This window comes from Brachypodium distachyon, chromosome 3 (assembly GCF_000005505.3).
Source record: "Brachypodium distachyon strain Bd21 chromosome 3, Brachypodium_distachyon_v3.0, whole genome shotgun sequence".
Taxonomy (NCBI): domain Eukaryota; kingdom Viridiplantae; phylum Streptophyta; class Magnoliopsida; order Poales; family Poaceae; genus Brachypodium; species Brachypodium distachyon.
The window spans coordinates 39,385,468-39,402,864 of record NC_016133.3 but is presented as its reverse complement, the minus strand read 5'-3'; the positions used below and the strand labels follow the sequence as shown (position 1 = coordinate 39,402,864).

The 17,397-nt window shown below is 47.5% G+C and overlaps 2 protein-coding genes across 3 annotated transcripts; one reads left to right on the top strand and one right to left on the bottom strand.

The window, feature by feature from the left end:
• Positions 1 to 10,999: 10,999 nt before the first annotated feature.
• LOC100845913 (probable 4-coumarate--CoA ligase 5) lies at positions 11,000 to 13,464 on the top strand. Its single transcript, XM_010236885.3, has 4 exons — positions 11,000 to 12,232; positions 12,388 to 12,586; positions 12,690 to 12,903; positions 13,015 to 13,464. Exons 1-4 carry the CDS (start codon positions 11,219 to 11,221, stop codon positions 13,232 to 13,234), a joined length of 1,647 nt encoding a protein of 548 aa, XP_010235187.1. The 5' UTR covers positions 11,000 to 11,218; the 3' UTR covers positions 13,235 to 13,464.
• On the bottom strand, positions 13,394 to 17,190 carry LOC104583718 (cyclase-associated protein 1). Of its 2 annotated transcripts, none has more exons than XM_010236884.3 (10): positions 16,762 to 17,190; positions 16,460 to 16,628; positions 16,146 to 16,210; positions 15,084 to 15,360; positions 14,829 to 14,982; positions 14,608 to 14,717; positions 14,486 to 14,541; positions 14,355 to 14,411; positions 14,109 to 14,252; positions 13,394 to 13,675 (listed from the first exon to the last, which is right to left on the bottom strand). In XM_010236884.3, exons 1-10 carry the CDS (start codon positions 17,038 to 17,040, stop codon positions 13,589 to 13,591), a joined length of 1,398 nt encoding a protein of 465 aa, XP_010235186.1. In that variant the 5' UTR covers positions 17,041 to 17,190; the 3' UTR covers positions 13,394 to 13,588. The 2 variants fall into 2 exon arrangements, with proteins under 2 accessions (XP_010235186.1, XP_014757099.1); XM_014901613.2 differs by having other exon boundaries at positions 16,460 to 16,625.
• Positions 17,191 to 17,397: the final 207 nt, after the last annotated feature.

Genomic DNA, 17,397 nt, shown 5'->3' with positions numbered 1-17,397 from the left:
TCCTCCTTTATATACCCCACTAGCCCCCCTATGAAGACTTGTGTTTTGTTTAGTTAAAAGTTCGCCATCGCTAGAACTTCGTGTAATCGCGTGTGTCGGTTAGACCACCTGCTTTACTGCTTCCATAATCCCAATTTATCGTCTCGTTGAGACATTGGTTTGATATAGTATACTCGCAATTTCAGATTGCATCTGCTATTTATCATGTTCTTGCTTGTTTTTCGATTGTTTGCAGGAACAAAAACCTTCGTGGTCAGGTTGATCGTGCCCCCGCATGATCAATAATTGTCTAAAGTTGGTGTATCGATTGCTAAGACGCTTACTCTTAGACCGTAGTCGGATCGTCAACGTCATTTCCTACCAAAATCAAACCAAAATCGAAAGTTACTAATCTCATCGAAAGATCGGACAACCCTCAACCCACGTTACGTTGACGTCCCAGCGGTGTGCAGCGGCATCTTGGCCGCCGGATCTGGCGACGAGCGATATCATCAACAACAAGATGGATCCGATGACGTTCGTCACGGCATCTACCACGCGCGTCTACTTCGACCTCAACGCCGCAACTTCCAGCCGCACGCGGCGGCCACATCGACCACGACGCCGTATTGCTGCATCATCATCATCTACACGCTGCACCCGCTAACGCAGCCATCGTCAGATCAATCCATCCAGAAGCAAAACAAGGGAAAAGCCGTTTCCGGGAATCTCGTCAGATCAATCAGTCACGGAACGCGAAGAGAAAGAAAAGAAAGGCACTGGAGAAAAAGAAAAGGGGAAAGCAATCTCCTAGCAAACCGATACACAGAGCACATCACGCGGCCACGTCCAGGCACATTAGCCAGGCGGCCCGTATCATTGTGCGTTCACCACAACAACGAAGTAGCACAACACCACAAGTGAAGTACTAATCAAGCCGGTGCCTAGCCAGAACATCGATCAATCTGCATGTCCCAGATCGAAGCAAAGTTCAGGAACCTGCAAGCGTCCAACCTGATTCCGCAAGCGAAACGACTTCAGTCGCACCCAACACTCGGGACCGTGCCACGCAAAGTTACACTGCTACCGCTACACCCTGCAGATAAGTATTGTTATTTATTTGTTAATTCTGAACATGACATGCTCTGGTCAAACAGCTGAAATTACAGCGACCCTCTTTGGTTACGACGACTTGATGCACTTTCGAGTCCTCGTAGTCGAAACACCTTTGACTCCACGTGCTACCAAACATGCCGCCTGAGTAGCTGATTCTGCTTACGAAGTCGAACCCATGAACTCCAACCCAGTTACAGCCCAACTGACAGGTTGGCATGGGACAGAGACGTCGGGCGTCAGGCTAACGAAAGGGCCTGCGTACGAGATAGCACGTCGAGTTCGATCAAATAACAAAATAGTTGTTAAGATAATAAATATAAGCTAATGAGACATTCTACCAGGAATGCATACTTTAAACTGTTTTGTAATTACTGCAGCTTACATCAAGCCAGGCACGAAGGCCACGAAGATTTGAGCCTATGCTCGAGTACCACCAGTCGAACATAGCCTCAGGGGCTACTGCCACCGGGAGTGCTCATCGCGCTTGTCCGACTCGCCGATTCGTCGACTCGCCGCTCATCGACGAAATCTGGTGCGCGGCTACATCCGACGCGACTCCGCCGACACGCCAACTACGACTACACGATATGTGGCCCGTGACTTAGAGTCTCTACCCGAGTCTATGACTCGGCTAGACACTCGGGGGCTACTCCCACCGGGAGCGCTGGCCGCGCACCCGGTACTTCGGCAGCATCACTCTCCGGGTCCGTCGACCCCGCCGCCCTTCAGGTTCGCCGGCTTCACCGTCCTTCGGGTCCTCAACAAAGTCGACCGAGATTATCTGCGCCAATAGTCGGCAGAGCCCAAGTCGAGTCCGCTCCTTGTTAAGCCTCACTTGCCAGTATAAGTTCAGAACTACACCCGACAGTGGGTATTTTACAGTTTTCCCAGGTCGCACAGACTGCGAAACACACCCGAAGCCACGTCCATAACGTGAAGATAAGACCCGGTGGCTACCACTGGGCCTGGAAATTAGCACCGTCTGGCAATTCCAGTTTATCCATGCCCGCAGCATGATGAAGATCCCGACGGACGCGTCGGTTGATCACCCCACAGTACTGGATTTCGCATCTGTAAAACCCCCGGCAGATTTGACTCGAATACCGCCAGTTATCCAGGCTCGAGCCTGGGACTCGAGTGCTAATGTATGCTAACAAAGCTTTTGTCCCAGTGCAATTAACTGGACTCGACTAGTCGAGTATTCCAGGCGTGTTACGCAACCATCCCACAAAGCTTTTCTGAATTCCGTCGAAATTATCCTGTGTCTCTGGGACATAGCTCGACGCACTTCCGAGTCAAGCAAACTGGTTTCAGCTCGACACATTGCCAAGTCCGCAGCTTCTGTTTCTTGAGTTCCTACTCGAGTCTATGACTCGACCAGGCACTCGAGGGCTAACTAACGAGGAAATGACTCATCGGGTCCTGACCTTTGGTATACCTGCTACGGCCCAACAGGGGGTCCACTCGGAAGCCCAACTACCTTGGCTTGCGGCTGAAGACAAATAACAAATAAGGAAATCAAATCAGGGTTTTATCTCTAATTGCAAGCGACCCGGACTCTATACCCGAGACCTAGCCTCCTATATAAAGGACTAGGAGGGGGAGCCGGGGAGGAGAGAGCCAGACAGACAGATCTCATCTCCCATACACGCCTCCATGGTAACCTTGTAATCTCTCCATCAATACAGATCAGACAAGTAGGACGTAGGGGTATTACCTTCCTGTGTCCTTATTAACCGACGGAGTCGCCAACACACACCCGTGCTCTCCTTAGTTGAAAACCCTCTACTTTGGGTATGCCGGGGTAGCCCCTCGTCAGCGTCGGCCAGATCCGGCAGAGATGGCAGGGGCGCGCGGCACCATAGGGTGCGCTCGCGCCCTCCTTCGCGGCGGCGGCCGCCGAGACCGGGGGTTGCACCCGCGCCTTCCTGCGCGGCGGCGGCGGCCGGGACCCGAGGCGGTGCCCTATCCCTCGGGATGGAGGCACACACAGAAAAGAGAAGAGAGGGAGGAGGGAGAAGAAAGAAGAAGGAGAGATGGATGCGTGTGAACTGGGAAGAGAAAGGAGATAGAGGAGATGGGATCGGGAGGGAGGGAGGAGGCAGAAATCAGGAGGGATAGAGGAGATGGGATCAGGCAGGAGGGAGGTGGCGGTAGCAGGGAGTGAGGGAGAGTGAGAGAGAGGCAGGGTGGGGTGTTAGTTCTGGGCCTCAAATAAGTTGGGCTGACCCATATAAATATTAGTGGCGGAAGTAACTATAGAACCCGTCACTGATGGCCCAAAACATGTTTTTTTTTCAAAAATAAAAAATCATATTTTTGAACCTAACAATTGTAAACATTTTTGATACTCCCTCCGTCCAACAAAAAATGTCTCAAGTTTGACCAAATTTGGATGTATGTAGACATAACTTAGTGTATAGATGCATTCAAATTTTGACAAACTTGAGACATTTTTTGTTGGACGGAGGAAATATCATTGTTTGGCATGGCAAATGCACCCGCGGCTAGGGGTCGGGCGGATCCACCGGCGCTCGTGCCTCGTGGAATTTCCGGCGGTGTGACGCGATCAACCTGCTGATCAATGGATGGATCAAGCCATTTTTTCCGTGTTCGTCGGGCATGCCGATTTGCCCCCGTCGGGTTGCCACGGGCAGAAAGCTACCCCGGTCCGGCCCCGTGCAAGTCTAGGCATTGAGCGTCGATTAGTCTGGTCAATTTTTCTCAATACAAATAGTTTGATTTTTTTCGCACGTTTTTAATTTCTTTCGTGAAACCAGCTCAATCTGATTGTACTTTGTATCTCGATCGTCTGATCTTAATGTATTTACAAATTAAATATAGGCGGCTGAAAAAAACTGAGATTAGCTAGCAGCGTTAAGCTACTACTCCTGGCTAGCCCATTTTAGGGGAAACAAATGAAAAAACAGCAGCACGTGTAACGTGTTCCCAAGCAAAGGACGTACGGAGTACTCCGTACCTAAGAAATTTTACAGTCAGAAATTTAGGAAGGTGAAAAAGGGCACGACAAAGGCCGCGTCAAGCCGTCAACCACCCATGTTCTTTGTATGCACACATTTGTTTTTTAGGGGGTACGCACACATGAGAGAAGTTCCACTACCATGTTTCAATTCGTTTTTTTAGGGACCACGTTTCAATTCTTGATGCGTGCGTAATCTGAAAAGTGGCCCATGTAAAAACCACATCTGTACTCTGGTCGGTATTGGCCCATGGAACTATTTCACTCTGGTCCGCATCGCTCAAGGGCCGAACCATTTTATTTCTTAGTCCACATGTGAATCGAATTTCAGCCCGGTTATATGTGACAGGTCCTTCCTCTAAAAAAAAGTGACAGGTCCTAGAATATGGTTTCTCAAAAAACAAAATATGGAGTAGAAAATTTATCGTTACAAAATAAAGTGACCTCGTTTCTGTTTCTGTTGCCCTTTTTTATTTGTTAGAAAAATGTTTTGACAAAATCAATCGTTAATATGCATTGTATGTGACAAGTGGATTCAGTTATTTCGGGACGGATGGATTCTTTACATAAAATTTGGTACTACTGCCATCGACCGTTAACTTGTAAGATGCGACTGACAGCGACAATGGTTCGTCACTTCCTCCTACGCCCCCAGTGTTTTCTGCATGCCAGATAGCAATGGGTATAGTGTACGGAGTAGTTTATCAAAGAGACACAGAAGTGGGTTGGTAGCCATTGGAAAGTCGAAGCCACGAGTTTGACTCGTGCGCCCCTCCCAACGGACACGATTGGCAGGGTCCCTGATCCGACCGCTACGAGCGTGCCCCACCCAACAACGGCGCAGCCGCGCAGGGTAGCAGAGTCCAAGCGTTGACGTCACCGGATTAGGTCCGTCGCGGCACGCCGAGTCCCGGAGTCCCCACCGAAATCGATCCATAGTCCGGAGACCACCCGAGCGCCTGTGGACGGATGCTTCCCACGCACACACGGTTGGTGGGGCTGGCGTGGCTGATCAGGGAGGTGTATTAGTCAAACATATGTTCACCAACCTTCTCTGGCATTGTGTCTCAGGCCCACCACTCAGCCGCACATAAGGTGAATTTGGCACAGCTTGTCAGCTTGTGCACTTGATACGACCATTTGTGACTTGTGATCACCAACGAGGCAACGACTCAACGAGCAAGCAGAAAACCTTCGTGGTATCAGCTCATCGTCGATAAGAACAGTATGTATCTTGTATCCCAAATGTATCATCGATGTGTAGCATGCAGCGTGTGCATAAGTGTTGGTTTGTGTTCCAAATTTCCAGGGGTCAGAAGTTCCGGCCCAACTTCCGGCCGAACCTCCGGATGTTTTCTGTTATTTTTCGGAAAATTGCGGAACTTGCTGTGGAACTTTCGTATATTCAAGAAATATGCGGAACTTTCAGCCTCCAACCGGAACTTTCGGTGTGACCGTTTCAGATCTGACTTATTCTAATGTTTCTGCTATAAATACTCCTTGTATGCCGCCGTTTTGGGCTGAGTTTGCACGAGTTGAGTTCGTGAAATCTCTCAGGCGTTGTAAACACTCCCATATAGTGAAGTTTCGTTGACTGGCGCCCGCGTTTTTTCCCCTCTCGTTGTTTGAGAGGGTTTTTCACGTTTAATCCATGTGTACTTGTGCTATGATTTCTTGTTCGTTCTTCGTTCTTGCTTGTCGCGTTCATAACAAGAGGTATCAGAGCCTCAGGTTCCGCCTAGGTTTGCGACATGTCTACCTTAAAGTTTGATCTGCCGCAGCTGGACTACACCACACGATTCTCGTTGTGGCAAGTGAAGATGCGGACGATTCTTCCCCAAACTTCAGATCTAGATGAAGCGCTTGATTCCTTCGGCAAGAAGGATGAAAAGGAGTGGACTGCCGAAGAGAAAAGCAAAGATCGTAAGGCTTTGTCACTGATTCAACTTCATCTATCCAATAATATTTTGCAAGAAGTGTTGGAGGAGAAATCCGCAGCAGCCCTGTGGCTGAAACTGGAATCAATCTGCATGTCTAAAGATCTAACCAGTAAGATGCATGTAAAGATGAAGTTGTTTACCCATAAGCTACAAGAAGGTGAATCGGTAATATCTCATATAACTGTTTTTAGAGAGATAGTTTCTGACTTGCAAGCTTTGGAGATTAAGTATGATGATGAGGATTTAGCCATCTTACTCTTATGCTCGTTGCCTAGTTCCTATACAAATTTTTGCGATTCAATTCTTTATAGCCATGACTCTCTAACCCTTAATGAGGTTTCAGAAGCACTTAGACAGAAAGAAAAGATGAATTCCATGGTGCACACCGATGGGTCGTCGTCAAAGGCAGAAATTCTGCAGGTTCGTGGCAGGACCGAGCAGAGGAACAACAACTATGGCAACCGAGATAAGAGCCGGGACGGAAAAGCTCGTTCAAAGTTCCGAGGAAAAGATAAGTTCTGCAGATATTGTAAGAAAAATAATCATGTTATTGAGGTTTGTTACAAATTGCGAAAAAAGGAGAAAAGGAACGGTACCTACAAACCGAAAGACAAGTCCGATGGTAATGGTAAGGTCGCTGTCGCTTCTACCGACAGGTCTGAGGATGAATGCCTCGTTGTTCTTGCTGCTTGTGCTTCCCCTGATGATGAATGGATTCTTGATACAGCATGTTCCTTTCATATTTGTTGTAAAAAGGATTGGTTCAGTTCTTATGAGTCTGTGCAGACTGGAGATTTTGTGCGTGTGGGCAATGACAATCCTTGTCATATTGTTGGTGTTGATTCCGTTCAGATCAAGACCCATGATGGCATGACACGCACGTTGAAAAAGGTGAAGCACATACCAAGAATGGCAAGAAATTTGATCTCGCTAAGTACCATGGACTGTGACGAGGACAAGTACGCCGGTGGGCGTAGACTTCTAAAGGTATCTAGGGGTTTTCTCATTCACATGATAAGTGATATGAATTCTGCCAAATTATATGTTCTTAGAGGTAGCACTTTGCCTGGTTTTGCTGCTGCCGTTACACCTAATGATTCTAATGATTGTGCAAAAACGACATATGAGTGAACATGGGATGGCAGAGTTGGTAAAGAGAGAGCTGATCAATGGATGCAACTTGAGTAAGATTGAGTTTTGTGAGCACTGCGTTTATGGTAAGCACAAAAGGGTTAAGTTCATTTCTTCTGTTCATACCACCAAAGACATATTAGATTATGTGCATGCTGATGTTTGGGGACCCTCCCGTAAGACTTCTATTGGTGGTGCTAATTACATGCTTACCATTATTGATGATTACTCAAGAAAGTTTGGCCTTATTTTCTGAAACATAAATCTGATGTTTTTGGTGCATTCAAGAAGTGGAAAGTTATGGTAGAAAAGCAAACTGAAAGGAAGGTGAAAATTTTGCGTACTGATAATGGTGGTGAATTTATTTCTGATGAGTTTGAGGAGTATCGCAGCAATGATGGTGTGGTTAGGCACTACACGGTTGCCCGTACTCCACAGCAAAATGGCATGGCTGAACGCATGAATAGAACCATCATCTCGAGGGCCCGTTGCGTGCTGTCCAATGCAGATTTGGGCAGGCGTTTTTGGGTTGAGGCAGCTTCCACCGCATGCTACCTCATAAATAGGTCACCTTCTATTCCACTTGACAAGAAAACTCCCATTGAGGTATGGTCTGGTAAACCTGCTGATTATTCACGGTTGAGAGTTTTCGGTTGCACCGCTTATGCTCACGTTGATAATGGAAAGTTAGAACTTAGAGCTGTTAAGTGCATTTTTCTTGGCTATGGTTCTGGAGTTAAAGCTTTCAGGTTGTGAAATCTTGAAACTAAAAAGATTTTGCTGAGCAGGAATGTTGTCTTTAATGAAAAAGTTATGTATCATGATACTTTGCCCACTGATGCCTCTCGCATTGAAGAGGAGAGATTTAAAGTGCAGGTGGAGCACGTTGATGAAATTGTTGACAACGATGATGTTCAGGTTGATCATGGTAATGATGATGGGAACAATGATGATAATAATGATGATATTGTTCCACCCTCACCACCTATTTTGCAGCAACCCACACGGTCTATTGCAGCTGACCGTCCAAAGAGAAATAAAGTTCATCGCCCACGTTTAATTGAAGAGTGTGATCTTGGTTATTATGCTTTGAGTTGTGCAGAACAGGTGGAGCATGATAATGAACCGGCCACATATAATGAAGCTGTTGTTTCCGGCGACCGTGTAAAGTGGTTGTCTGTCATGCAAGAGGAGATGCAATCTCTTGAGAAGAATGGCACATGGGATGTTGTGCCCTTGCCTAAACAAAAAAAGGCCGTTCGCTGCAAGTGGATTTTCAAGAGAAATGAGGGTTTGTCTCCTAATGAGCCTATGAGGTTTAAGGCAAGGTTAGTGGCAAAAAGTTTTAGTCAAATACCAGGTATTGATTACAATGATGTGTTCTCTCCAGTGATAAAGCATAATTCCATCCGTACTTTCTTTGGTATTGTTGCTATGCATGATCTTGAGCTTGAGCAGTTACATGTGAAAACTGCATTTTTGCATGGAGAGCTTGAGGAGGAAATATACATGGACCAACCTGAAGGGTTCATAGTTCCTGGTAAAGAGAAGTTTGTGTGTAAGTTCAAGAAGTCCTTTTATGGTTTGAAGCAATCTCCTAGACAATGGTATAAAAGGTTTGATTCATTTATGATCTCACGTGGCTTTAGTAGATCTCAGTATGACAGTTGTGTCTACATTAAATTTGTTGATGAATCACCTATATACTTGTTATATGTTGATGATATGTTAATTGCTACCAAGAGCATGAAAGTAATCAATACTTTGAAAGCACAACTAAGTAGTGAATTTGAGATGAAAGATCTTGGTGCTGCTAAGAAAATCCTAGGTATGAAAATTAAAAGGGACAGAAAATCTAGATTGCTATTTCTTAGTCAGCAAAGTTACATTGAGAAAGTACTTCACCGTTTTAATATGCATTATGCAAAGTGTGTCAGTACTGCTATTGCTTCTCATTTCAAGTTGTCAGCGTTGCAATGTCTACTTCTGATGAAGATATTGAGTATATATCACGAGTTTCCTATTTTAGTGCTGTTAGTTCCTTGATGTATGCCATGGTTTGTTCACGTTCTGATTTATCATATGCTATGAGTTTGGTCAGTCGTTACATGGCTAATCCCGGTAAAAAAACATTGAAAAGCTGTTCAGTGGATTTTCAGGTACCTCCGTGGCACATCCAATACTTGCTTGAAGTTTGGCAAGACTGATAAGGGACTTGCTAGTTATGTGGATTCAGATTTTGCTACTGACTTGGATAAGAGGAGATCCCTCACAGGTTATGTGTTCACGATAGGTAGATGTGCTGTGAGTTGGAAGACAACACTGCAACCAGTTGTTGCTCATCTACAACCGAAGCAGAATATATGACTATTGCTGAAGCTTGCAAAGAATCTGTTTGGTTGAAGAGTTTATATGCTGAGCTTTGTCAAGATGTTTCTTGCATTAACCTGTTTTGTGTCAGTCAAAGTGCCATTTACCTTACTAAGGATCAGATGCTACATGAGAGAACCAAGCACATTGATGTCAAGTATCATTTTGTTCGTGACGTTGTTGCACAAGGTAAATTGAAGGTATGCAAGATCAGCACTCATGATAATCCTGCTGATATAATGATAAAGACTGTTCCTATTGATAAGTTTGAGCTATGCTCAAGCTTAGTTGTTATAACTGTTTAGCCCCTAGTGGCTGTTAGCACCAAAAATGTTTTCTTTGTTTGTTTCAGGAGTTGTTGATGCTACAAGGAGGAATTTGCTATAAGGAGGAATTTGTCTCAAGGTGGAGTTTGTTGGTTTGTGTTCCAAATTCCCAGGGGCCGGGAGTTCCGGCCCAACTTCCGGTCGAACCTCCGGATGCTCTCTGTTACTTTTCGGGAAATTGCGGAACTTGCTGCGGAACTTCCGGATATTAAAGAATATGCGAAACTTCCGGCCTCCAACCGGAACTTCCGGTGTGACCGTTACGGATCTGACTTGTACTAATGCTCCTGCTATAAATACCCCTTGTATGCCGCCGTTTTGGGCTGAGTTCGCACGAGTTGAGTTCGTGAAATCTCCCAGGCGTTGTAAACACTTCCATGTAGTGAAGTTTCGCTGACTGGCGCCCGTGGTTTTTCCCCTCGTTGTTTGGAGGGTTTTCCACATTGAATCCATGTGTCCTTGTGCTGTGATTTTTTTTTCGTTTTTCGTTCTTGCTTGTCGCGTTCGTAACAATAAGAAGAAGAAAAACTGAAACCAACCACAGGTGGAGTGGCTAATGATGTGGCCATATGTTTATCCCACCAAGGAACAATGACTGATCTCCAAGTTTGAGGATATGTCTGTCATTGAGGCGAACCATTCTACTCCCTCTTTCTCATCCCCTTTGCATGGCCAATCCCTGTGGAATCCTGGCACCATTGTCAGCAAATGTCACGGTAGGTGTCAAGTAGTAGAATACACTGCCAACAACCGGTGATGGCAACCACGCTTTGTAGCAGAAGTTTGCCGAAGTTGGAGTAGGAGAGAACATCTCACAGAGGAAAGGAAGAAGAGCGGCACGGAGAGAAAAAAGAGAGGAAATGACATCAACGAGAGGAGAGGGGATGAACAACGACTCGAGCAGAAGCAGGGAGTGGGTGGACAGAGTATAGGATGGTGAGGTACGATTTACAGAAGGTTAAATATTGCGAGTCCCAACTCTAGTTTGGGATGAAAAAAAATTCCGACCCAGCTAATCGCGCATTAACCAGCTGCCCCATAAAAAAATATTCAGCACAGTAGCGTGGAATGCATTGTTCATGTTGCTCAGCCGGTGGAGTTTAAAAATGCGCTCCCACCAGCCTGTGCTAGACCCGGTCTCTAGTCAGCTTCTCACAGAGCACAACCGTTCCATGACCCAAGATCCCCACCAAACACCATTTCCCCCGGCCCCTCTACTATAAGTACCAATCCTTGAGCTAATTCACTCATCAGGACTCAGTGTTCTTCCCATTCCATTCCACAGCTCCACCAAATCCAGCTACAAAACGAAGCCAGAACAAGAAATCGGCGCCAAGTCATCTCCTTCTTACCCACCCGGAAGGCCGGAACTAAAAATGGGCTCGTTGCCGGAGCACGGGGCCGCCGAGGCCGAGACGTCGACGGTGATCTTCCGGTCGACGCTGCCGGACATCGCGATCCCAGACCACCTCCCGCTGCACGACTACGTCTTCGAGCGCCTGGCCTCCCGCCGCGACCGCGCCTGCCTCATCGACGGCGCCACGGGCGAGACCTTGACGCTGGGCGACGTGCACGCACTCTCCCTGCGCGTGGCCGCCGGCTTCCACCGTTCCCTGGGCGTCCGCCACGGCAGCGTCGTGATGCTCCTCCTCCCCAACTCCGTCGAGTTCGCGCTCGCCTTCCTCGCCGCCTCCCGCCTCGGCGCCGTCACCACCACCGCCAACCCGCTCCACACCCCGCCCGAGATCGCCAAGCAGGTATCCGCGTCCGGCGCCACGGTCGTCATCACCGAGCCCGCCTTCGTCTCCAAGGTACAAAACCTCACCGGCGTCACAATCGTCGCCACCGGCGTTGGAGCCGAAGGGTGTACATCCTTCGCCGACCTGGCAGCCACGGAGGACGCCGCCTCACTTCCGGAGACCCGCATCGACGTGGCCAACGACGTGGTGGCGCTCCCTTACTCGTCCGGCACCACGGGGCTCCCCAAGGGCGTCATGCTCTTGCACCGGGGCCTGGTCACCAGCGTGTCCCAGCTAGTGGACGGGGACAACCCGAACCTCCACATCCGGGAAGACGACGTCGTGCTCTGCGTGCTCCCCATGTTCCACGTCTACTCGCTCCACTCCATCCTGCTCTGCGGGATGCGCGCGGGGGCGGCCCTGGTGATCATGAAGCGGTTCGAGACGGTGAGGATGTTCGAGCTCGTGGAGCGGCACGGGATCACCATCGCGCCGCTGGTTCCGCCCATCGTCGTGGAGATGGCCAAGAGCGACGCTGTTGGAAAGTATGACTTGTCGTCCGTGCGCATGGTCATCTCCGGCGCCGCTCCCATGGGCAAGGAGCTGCAGGACATCGTCCACGCCAAGCTCCCCCGTGCCGTGCTCGGACAGGTTTGTGGTTTGTACCTAGCTACTGCTTTTGGCGTTGAACTTTTCCTTACCGGCCGTGCGTGTGTGTGACTACACGACGACTGTCGATCGAAACTTTTGACCGAGTCATGAATATCTACGCGTAAATTAAGATTTTTGTGGTTTTGTTTGAGCAGGGATATGGGATGACGGAGGCGGGTCCGGTGCTGTCGATGTGCATGGCGTTCGCCAAGGAGCCGTTGCCGGTGAAGTCCGGCGCCTGCGGCACGGTGGTGAGGAACGCCGAGCTCAAGATCGTCGACCCGGAGACCGGCCTGTGCCTCGGCCGCAACCAGCCAGGGGAGATTTGCATCAGGGGAAGGCAGATCATGAAAGGTGATCAGGAGGACCCGATTTTTCAGCACGGACGACGAACAAATGTGGCAGTCTTGACCGGGCTGAAGCTGACGCGTTTTCCGACCTTGGTATGAACGTGCAGGGTACCTTAACAACCCGGACGCCACGGCGGAGACCGTCGACAAGGACGGGTGGCTCCACACCGGCGACGTAGGCTACGTGGACGACGACGACGAGATCTTCATCGTGGACCGGCTCAAGGAGCTCATCAAGTACAAGGGCTTCCAGGTGGCCCCCGCCGAGCTCGAGGCCATGCTCATCGCCCACCCCAGCATCGCCGACGCCGCCGTCGTCCCGTAAGTAGTAGTTCTACCTTCGATTAATGCGGCAACAATTTTCCATGCCTCCTAAGCTTGTACCCTGCACCGGTCAGTTCTGACAGACCGCTGTCTGTCTGAATATTCCAGGATGAAGGATGACGCCAGTGGCGAGATCCCCGTGGCGTTCGTCGTGCCGTCGGACGGCGCCGGCATCACCGAGGACGAGATCAAGCAGTACGTGGCGAAGCAGGTGGTGTTCTACAAGCGGCTGCAGAAGGTCTTCTTCGCAACCTCCATCCCCAAGGCGCCGTCGGGGAAGATCTTGAGGAAGGATCTCAGAGCAAAGTTGGCCGCCGGATCCTGCTGATGATCCTGATCCTGATCCATAGATGTTATGTGTGCAAAATATATACAAGTACCCAGTTTGATTTTTCTTCTCGTCATGCTAAAAATGACACGAAAGGAGATATAAATTTTACAGGATGAGATTGTATTGCCAGCAGGCACTTTTGCACTTGCATATCAGTGAGCTGGAAAAAAAATGTATTTGTTTGGATGTACTATTGCGGCGTTACATTCATTACAAGTTGCTCCAAAGCAGTATTTTACATCCACACATATATATGTGACACCGGATATGTCATTATTTCTATTTAGAAATTGCAGAAAAGCTCAATATCTGAGCTTGAAAAGGCTAATCTAAAAAGAGAGAACGTGCTGGTCATGCACCAGAGTGAGATACAGGTAATGTTGTGAACTGCCCTTCTTTGAAAGCATGAATGTACTGCTGGGGTAAGGGATGCTCGGTCTGCAAATATTCAGACGAAAATAAGAGAGGTTAGGAGCAGCAGATATTCTAGGACCTCACTTGAACATGATCTGTTCTATAGGAGCAGCAGACACTGTGTTGGTGGTGAATGGTGAGATACAAAACCGCCATAGCTGCGTATTTCTAGCATTCCAACTTTTGTACGAGTCGAAGTGGTAAAATGTAATGTCATTGTGTTGCTAGTCTTAAAAAGACCGCCATAGCTGCGTATTTCTAGCATTCCAACTTTTGTACGAGTCGAAGTGGTAAAATGTAATGTCATTGTGTTGCTAGTCTTAAAAAGACATTATGGTGGGATTGAAATGCTCAGTTAGCAATTTCAAGCAACTTTTGTTCACTCTATAGCCTATTGTGATCGAACAAAATGAAACAGAATAGGTTCGGAAGGTAAGGGAGTCAGGGAAGTGCTTACCCAGTCACCTTCACTGTTCACATCTGGAACAAGAGCATTAACTTCACTTGATTTAGCGGTAGTTATAGATGCCTCTAAGGATTCGTTGCTTAAATAAAGTTGGCACCCAGATGTGTTATCTATCGATATAGTTGGCACCGAACCCTGCCAGAACATCACAAAGAAGAGGGGGAAAATAGTGTGCATCAATAGAACCAAATCCAATACCTTGATGGAAGAGAATTATTAGCTGTCAAGGAGCTCTACCTCACACTGAACCTCTACACTGTTACAGTTCACAACTTCAAAAGCTGCAACGACGCCCTGAATAGAACATTTGATAGAGTTAATGAAGCACTCCATATGCAAAGAAGGTGTTTAATTTTTGACAACTGTACCTTGAATAACACTCCTAGTTTGGTGCACTTATCCATTGTTATGTTGTTCACTTTCCCTGCAACACAAGGAGAGTTAATCAATGTTGTTTGCTCTTACAAAAAGGCTCTTCGGTGTGAAGTACCTTTGACTTGCAGCACAGAATCCTTGCATCCAAATACATATACCGATTGCTTGGTATCACAGTCTTCAATAGTCAAGCCCTTATTACCAATATGGTGCTCAACCACCCATCTGACAGACAACGGAACAAAATTTGTGAGACAATTTCTTTGTCATATAGGTCACTTTGGGGTTTTGTTTGCATGTTTATGGATAGGAATTAGGTAGGAAAATTGTAGTTACTTGCGACCCATCTGGAGCTCAAATTTGGCAGGAGCAGGACCTTTGGTTGAGGTAGGGGCAGATACATTGCGAGATTGTTTCCCTTCAGTAGCTACAACACCGGTTCTATCTGTTCTATTTTTACTCTTCATATCATCTGTCACCTTCCTAAGACCTTTACAGCAAGAATATGAAGGCATAACCATTTAGCACATAAACTGGGAGCTGGAAAATCTTATCAACTGAAAGTTAAACTAAAATTCAAATCAACCTGACCTTGTGTGACCGGTTTCCCTGAGCTGATTTCAGCGAAGACAGCAGACATCCCAGGTTTAGGTTGTGATGATGTGGCTGAAGAGCTGAAAAGAGATGCAGACGGAGGACTAGGAGCAGAAGGTGCCTTGATTGTTGTTCCACTTCCAGGAGGTTGCCACACGGGACCCAAGGGGTAAAACCTCTTGACATAGTCGCGCAAATTGGGCACATAAAGCTCTTTAAGTGCTTTAGCCCATTCCACGTGATCAGGGTCCTTATTTTTGTACTCCACAAGCACCTAACGATGTGTTATTTGCATCTAGTTAATACCAGAGAGTGTAATCACATTCATGCTTCAAACACAGCATATATTTTTCCCTTAAGAAATCAAGTCTACTACAATTAATCATCGAACGAAGGTAAATTTTGTTTTTGTGGTGTTAGTTCTGTTAAGGGTATTTGAGGGTGGTACCAGACTGTGTGAGGGTGACACCTCTCATGTTAGGATAGCACCCGAGTGTACGAGGGTGGTGACCGAATATGTAAGGGTAGATACCCCGAAAGTATTGAGGTAGTGCCCCAATTGTGGTTTGTGTGTCTTAGAGGTGTTTGTGGTATTCCACACTTAGTTTAGGACCATGTCTTCACTTGTACTCCCTCTATTCCTAAATACTTGTCGTGGTTTTAGTGCAAATTTAGGAACAGAGGGAGTAGTATATGTAGCCCTTTGGGCCTCAAGTCAATACAAGAAAATCATTTGCTCCTTCCTCAAAACTTAACAAGTTTAAGCAATATGCCGATTGTTTTGAATTTTTTACCTCAATTTGATTTTGCTTTCAACATGAAACATATGCTTTTTCCTTCAATTTATTTGTGGGCAATGGACAAACATTGTCTTCTTGTTTTCTTTTGACAGCACAAACATTAACTTCTTACTGAACTTGGTTTAATATACAGCTTCAATCCCTAGTACTATTGTATTATTATTAAAAAAAAATCTCCATCCCGAGTCCGGGATTGGCACCGCACTACGGACATTTTACTTCGAAACTTGTAATTGCAATTTGGAGTAGAGCGACATACCTTATTGCTGTAGAACTCTGCCATCTGCCAACTCTCTTCTACATGAGCAATAGGAAGGAGCATACCTGAAGAGGTACAAGAAAATATTTATTTCCCCTACTACTGAACTATTTTTCTCAAGATGCACCAGTACACACAAGAGATGGTTTCTCGTATGCTGACTGTCTTAATACTATATCCTAGCACGATCAACTGGTCAGAAATTGATACTCCTCCGTCCCAAAATAATTGACGTGGATTTGTATAATCCACGTCACTTATTTTAGAATGGAGGGAGTACTTTTTTTTTGAACGAAGTAGAAATTGATACTCACCGCAGCCTTTTCCGGTGTAACCAATCCACGCCAAAGCGGCCAGGCTACCGGCTGCTGCTTTCAGATGGTTGGCATGGTTCGATCTCGTCCCCTCTGCCAACGCGTTCGCCTCCATGACTATTTCATTCAAAGGCGCCATGAACACTGCCATGGCCTCCGCGGTTGGCTTCTACCAAATTGGCGCACATAAACAATGTCGATCAGATGATAAATCCATCCACAATTTCGTGACTGTTGATTTGATCTGTCACGGCTTGGATGTGGATTTGCAAGGGAAAAGCTGAGACGAACAAAGGGCGCACCTGAGTTTGCTTGGTCCTCACGAGAAGGTCCTTTCCCACCGAGAAGGCCTTCTCCAGCACATTGGTCACCTCGGCGACCTCCGCCCCGATCTTGCCGGCCGCCGCGGAAACCCTCCCGACGGCGTCGGCGACGAGGTCGTCGAACGCCAAGATCGCCGGGTCCTGCGCCGCCTCATGGTCCGCAAGGCCACGCGGCACGGCCGACGGGTGAGCCCCGGCACCGAGAGCCTCCAGCCGGGACACCGCGGCCTCCAACCTGCCTACCAGGGAAGCCTCCATGGCGTATTCGTGCGTGGGGAACCGCTAGGGACGGATGGGCATTGGCGAGAGGAATCAGGTGGAGCGAGAGACGGAAAATAGAGGAACAGTGGTGTCGTCATTCTGGTCCTTGGGCAAGGGAGGAAATGGCGGACGCTGATCCGGGTCGGAGCCGAGAGAGCCGCGCAGGTGGACATGTGTGCGTACGTGGGCCGGCGAAAGGGGGCGTTTATGCTGCCTGGTTTCCGAAAGAGTAAAATATACTGTATGTCATAATTTTTTTCTAAATATGCCAAGTTAGTCCTTATGCTTTTGAAAATGCATGTTTAGGTACTAATTCTATTTTAAGTTGTTTACCGCAGGTCCTAAATGTGTGTT